Source organism: Sebastes umbrosus, chromosome 1, assembly GCF_015220745.1.
Source record: "Sebastes umbrosus isolate fSebUmb1 chromosome 1, fSebUmb1.pri, whole genome shotgun sequence".
Taxonomy (NCBI): Eukaryota; Metazoa; Chordata; class Actinopteri; order Perciformes; family Sebastidae; genus Sebastes; species Sebastes umbrosus.
The window spans coordinates 31216251-31222169 of NC_051269.1; the positions used below are offsets into that span (position 1 = coordinate 31216251).

The 5919-nt window shown below is 41.6% G+C and overlaps 1 protein-coding gene across 1 annotated transcript; it reads left to right on the forward strand.

Annotated features, from left to right (window-relative positions):
- Window positions 1–450: 450 nt before the first annotated feature.
- lhfpl5a (LHFPL tetraspan subfamily member 5a) lies at window positions 451–5833 on the forward strand. The gene is made up of 3 exons (XM_037766140.1): window positions 451–1002; window positions 3901–4137; window positions 4847–5833. Exons 1-3 carry the CDS (start codon window positions 600–602, stop codon window positions 4855–4857), a joined length of 651 nt encoding a protein of 216 aa, XP_037622068.1. The 5' UTR covers window positions 451–599; the 3' UTR covers window positions 4858–5833.
- Window positions 5834–5919: the final 86 nt, after the last annotated feature.

The following is a 5919-nucleotide window of genomic DNA, read 5'->3' on the forward strand; positions in this document are numbered from 1 at the left end:
AAAAGAGCTATTCTGAAAAATGTCGGACAAAAGAAGTCTGAAAAAATGCCAGAAAAAAAGTCTGAAAAAAAAGATCTGAAAAAAATGTCGAAACATGTAGATATGAAGGGCTCATTCTAAGCTAACAAAAATACAATGATTCTTAGTTTCAGGTGATTATACACTACTGAAAACAGAGTTATGAATATTTTATTCCATTTCTGCTAATAGTTTCCCTGAAATGTTAGACACTGTTCCTTTAATGTTAGTGATTCGGCGGATCTTTTAACCATGAATCATTCATAAGGTTACCTGAGGATCGCAGCCTCCCCTGGAGAGGAAACACTCTGACAGTTAAAGACACTGGCTGCTGCTGCTGCTGCTGCTGCTGCTATGGTACCTAGTAGGTTGATTTATGGAGACTTATGACCTCTATGGTGACATGTAGGCCAAATGCTAAGTTAACTACAAAGAAACTTCTTGAGCATCTACGGTCATACTGGATCCAGGAAACTAAAGGCTGTTCACTCTTTAACAGTTTTACAGAAGAAAGAAAATCCAGGAGAAGGACTTTCTCCTCTTTTCAGACCACCCAGGAGACATCTGAGGAGGGTGTCGCCATGCTCCCAGCTCAAGAGGCCGCCAAAATCTACCACACCAACTACGTGCGTAACGCCCGGGCCGTGGGCGTGCTGTGGACGGTGTTGACCATCACCTTCGCCATCATCTGCGTGGTGGTGTTCATCCAGCCCTACTGGATCGGGGACAGCGTGCACACCCCGCAGGCCGGATACTTCGGCCTCTTCCACTACTGCATCGGGAACGCACTCACCTCGGAGCTCACATGCAAAGGGAGTGCGATGGACTTTGGCTCCATCCCGTCCGGCGCCTTTAAGACGGCCATGTTCTTCGTGGGGATCTCCATGCTGCTGGTGGTGGGCAGCATCGTCTGCTTCAGCCTCTTCTTCTTCTGCAACGCCGGGAGCGTCTACAAGATCTGCGCCTGGATGCAGCTGGCCTCCAGTGAGCACAGCAAAGTTAGGATCTGCTAAGTTTAGGCCTCTATGAGTCATATAAAAAAACATACATTTTGTGTTAAATATAGTCTCTTTAATAGATTATTAACATTATAACCCTACAGTAAAGGCTATATTTTGTAAATATAAGCTATATTTCATAACAGAATGCAGTACAAAAACAATTTTAAAATACACTACCTTTGTATTTTTCTTTTAAGTATTCTTTCAAATTATGTCTGGGCTTAGTGGGCTATATATCTTTGAGTTTTTCTTCATGTCTGCACACCCAGAATACTTATGACCACACTAGTGAGACCTTCAATTGGTTTACTTAACACTTAACCTTTGCCATTGTGTCTAATTTTGCATGGAGCCAAACAAATTTCAGTTTCTGACATCAGTTAGAGTTATTTATTCAGCTTTTTATCATTTAAACAAGACTTGAATTACTTCACAGACACACAAAGAAATACACAGGAAGACCTTACTTGATCTAACTAATAAATAAGCAAGCGATGACACGTCAATGTGAAAATGAATATGATGGAAACACTGGTGGAAGAGGTGCTCAAATCTTTTACTTAAAGGACCAGTGTGTAACAATTAGGTAAGTATGTTTTTTTTAGTGTATATTCACCTGATAATAAGAACCGTTGTGTTTTTGTTAGCTTAGAATGAGCCTTTTATATCTACATAGGGAGCGGGTCCTCTCCACGGAGTCCGCCATGTTGCACCGCCATGTTTCTACAGTAGCCCAGAACGGACAAACCAAACTCTGTTAACTTTTCCTGCTTCGGCTGGAGTCCATAACGTTACTCGCTCCCATCGCCGCCGCTCTCTCTCTCTTGCTTCACCACTCACTTCCTACGTACGTACTCACTCTACGCACTGTCTCTGCTCCAGATGGCTCTAGAGAGGGACATTCGCATTTTCACGTCGGCCACCGTAGCTCTCCAACACGCTTGGCACACTGGAAGAGGCTTTAGTTGGTGGCAATCTGCAACCTCACTGCTAGATACCGCCTACACACTGGACCGTAGAAATACTTTGTCACAAGTAAAAGTCTTGTGTTCAAAATTTCCCTAAACAGTTTATAATTTTAAAACACATTGGTTTAAAATTCCCATCCAAAAAGTAACCATAGCTTGCAGTTCAATGACGTTAAGTAAAAAGTAGGAATATTTCCCCCTGAAATGAGTTGATGGATAAAGTAACATGAAATGGAAGTACTTAGTCACTTTCCACCGCTGGCTAGAAACACACAACAGGAAACAAAAAAACAAATTTCAGGCAGTTTGTTTACACAGAGAGACAGGATGTGAGTGTGTTTGGGCCTTGTATTAAAAACAAAAGAAGACTCAAATGTGAGTGAAATATCCACGAAAGACCACGTCTAAAAAGAAAATTTAAACTGGGAATTGCATCCAGAAACATTTCACTAGTTCCTTTAACAGACGCACACACACACACACACACACACACACACACACACACACACACACAGGCAGAAGTGAGACGTGATCCTGTGTTTGAAACATGAAGCAGCTTGAGAACAGATGTAGCTGCAAGTGAAAGGACGAGCCTGTAATGAATCACATAATGAGATTAACCCGGAGGTGTGCTGTTACACTTTCTTCTCTCCGCTCTTCATACAGCGCACACCTGCCGCTCAGTGTGTGTGTGTGTGTGTGTGTGTGTGTGTGTGTGTGCGTGTGCGTGTGTGCACTCCAATAAATGCCAGACTTTTTTATGTCTGTATATTATACACACATACATAATATTCATATCTTGTTTTAACTATTCAAGCCTCTAAATTAATCACATCCATGTTTGCATATTACAAAATCCATCCTAGCCTCTATATTAGTCCAAAAGGATTCATATATGATTTTGTTTTCAGAGATACTATGGCTCAGAAAAATCTACATTTTCCATATTTCAGGGCCAACTCAATATGAGTTTACTAGAGACGTAAACAATAGCATTGAGGGGGGTAATTACGTATATACATGGGTTTGACCTTGCATGTATAATAGAATAATTGAGTCCTAATTATTTCAGGTGGTGTCAACATTTAACTTAACGTGTTAGTAAGCTGATGAGAATGATTATCTTATCTTGAAATTGAGGAAGAGAACTGAGAAAGTGAGCGTGAGAACTTTGAGGAGGTGAAAGTGTGTGTGTGAGGCTCAGAAAGTGAAAGTGTGTGTTCGATGTGCTAACGTTTCACCTCGTCATCTGATAGTTCACGTGTCTCTGCATGCTGAGGTGGGACGGCTCGAGGGCGGCTGTCTCTCTGCAGAGTCAATAATGGATGTACAAGTTCATCTTGCTGGGGTTGAGATGCTCTGGAGTTGCTAGGCAACTCACCTGCATGTGTGTGTGTAAAAATAAAAAAAATAAATAAAAAAAAATAAGAATTAATAAAAGGAGAAGCAGCAAATCCTCACATCTGAGAAGCTGTAACCATGAAATCATTGGTATTTTTTACACAAAAAGTGACTTAAACAATTATCAAAATAGTCGCTAATTCATTTTCTGTCAATCGACTAATCGTTTCAGCTCTACTTGTTATGTGCTGTACTGTTGGGTAGTGTTTTATAAGCTTCTCATATGTTTTGCATGCAAACATCTTAGTTTGTAAAGTAAGTAGTAACCAAAGCTGTCAGTGCAGTAAAAAGTCCTACATTTGTCTTTGAAATGTAATGAAATAGAAGCATAAAGTGGCATTAAAAGAAAGTATCTCAAGTCTGTACTAAAGTATAGTACTTAAGTGAATGTAGTAAATGTTAGACTCTACAGGTTTCCTACATCAAAATCCTTGAAAGTTTGTGCATTTGAATGAATGAATGGCTAAGAGTGAGTGTTGAAGTACCTGATTTTAAACCCCTCTCTGTCTCAGGCACCTGCATGGTGATTGGCTGTATGATCTATCCTGACGGATGGGACTCGGACGAGGTGAAGCGCATGTGTGGCCAGCGGACCGACAAGTACACCCTGGGCAACTGCACGGTGCGCTGGGCCTACATCCTGGCCATCATCAGCATCATGGACTCGCTCATCCTCTCCTTCCTGGCCTTCAGCCTGGGCAGCCGGCAGGACAAGCTGCTGCCAGAGGACTTCCAGGTGGAGGGGAAAGGTACCAGAGGGAAGGGAAGGGAGGAGAGAGGGGGGGGATAAACGGCTGGTTGGTGGGAGAGGAAGACACAAGCTGGATGAGGATATTTAACTGGAGAGAAGCTTTCAGAGGGTTAAAGGGTTAAGTGCTGGAGGGAAAATGGAAAGAGGTGAAGCCCTGAAACCTCAAGGACCTCTGTATAAGTGATGAATCACCAAGGTTTGGATGGTAATGTTGTCCAGTCCACCACTATATCTCCAGACTGAAATATCTCGACAACATTTTGTACGGACACAGTTATCACAGGATGGTGGTGATTTAGTGATTTTCTGACTTAGTTAAGCGACGCAAGCAGGTCAACGTTTTCATTTATCCAGTGAAAATCCCTGAGAAAGTACTACCTCCCTCCCAGGTGGGGTAAAAAGGCCACGGAACTTAATTTAGACAATGCTGACGAAACGCGATGAGTTCCTCAAAAGGTTCTTAGTTCCGGGGGTACAAGTTCCTGCAGTGGAAACGGGGCTTTAGATGGTAAACAATAACAATCTGCTAAGCATCAGCTCAAAGCTGTAGTGTCCAGCCTCACAGAGCCACTAGCAGGGCTGTAGACTCTTGTTATATAGTGTTTATGTTCAAATCCAGCTAAGCTACTGCCACAAATCTACGTCAGTCTGAACTGACAATGACACATCATCTTCTCTTTCCAGTAATGTTTTCCTCTCTACTACAGATAATGCCTAGGCCCTCCGCGGACAACGGAGGGAAGAGATGGACGAGGTTTTTACGAGGAGCACCGCCGACTCGAGGGATCCAAATGTATTCCAAGGCTTCAGGACAGTTAATTACAAGCTAAAAATAACTTACTACAAGAAGTCCATCATACTGCCCTTGAAATGGTGACAGCTCATCCACAGACTTTGAGAACACGGGAAGAGTCGCTGTCCACCTCCAGCTCAGATGTTACGGCCTAACATTAGCTGATTGAACATGCTGTGGACTTTGCTTTTAAGCATTTTATTATTTAAAATGACGAGCAGCTCCTTGTTACTTTGGAGAGAGAACTATTATAAATGCTAAGCAGACACCATTAAATATGTAAATTCATCATTTGACATGCAAACCAACACCTGTGAAGTATTGAAGGAGCATTTGGAGTGACTTTGGTTGGACACTCCAATAAAAAATGATCCTCAAAATAAACTTAGATCATGGATCTGTTAGTAGAAAATAAAATCTGATACCACTCTACTGTATGTGGATGTCCTGATGATGCATTAAGTTAATGACAGAATCTTTTATATCTCTGCTTATTTGTGTTAGTCAGAGAATGGAAACACTGCAGTGGCGATTTATGAGGCGAATACAATCTAGTTAGATTTTGAAAAATGTTTATTTTTTATCACCTACAGAAAAAAAAGAATCAAATGAAGAGCTGAGACATGGACAGAAGGAGAGGAGACTTTGTAGAAAAACAAGCAAAATGGTTTTGAGGGGATTCAAAGCATTATTAATATTACAGCATTTTGTTTTTAGTACAATCTATTATTTTCAAATCCAACACCTCCATGTGCAGTGGAAACACTCGAAATGAAGCTTTACTGGAAACCACCTGAACATTCCTCCAGGCATTTTTCCCGAAAAAAAAGTGTAAAATAAATGCCCAAACATTTCAGCTTGTGCCTTCAATGTACAGAGCAGAGAGGGAGAGACTAAAGGCCGACTCTTTGGTGCACTGCACACAGGACGTGGATCCACGTATAGTTTGATTTGACGGTTAATGTGGGAAACGTTACAGGAAGTAGC

Excerpts from the sequence above, each read along its gene's own strand:
- lhfpl5a (XM_037766140.1), top strand. The coding sequence starts at position 600 with ATGCTCCCAGCTCAAGAGGCCGCCAAAATCTACCACACCAACTACGTG. Across the intron at positions 1,003-3,900 it reads CTGGATGCAGCTGGCCTCCA|GCACCTGCATGGTGATTGGC; the intron begins GTGAGCACAGCA and ends TCTCTGTCTCAG.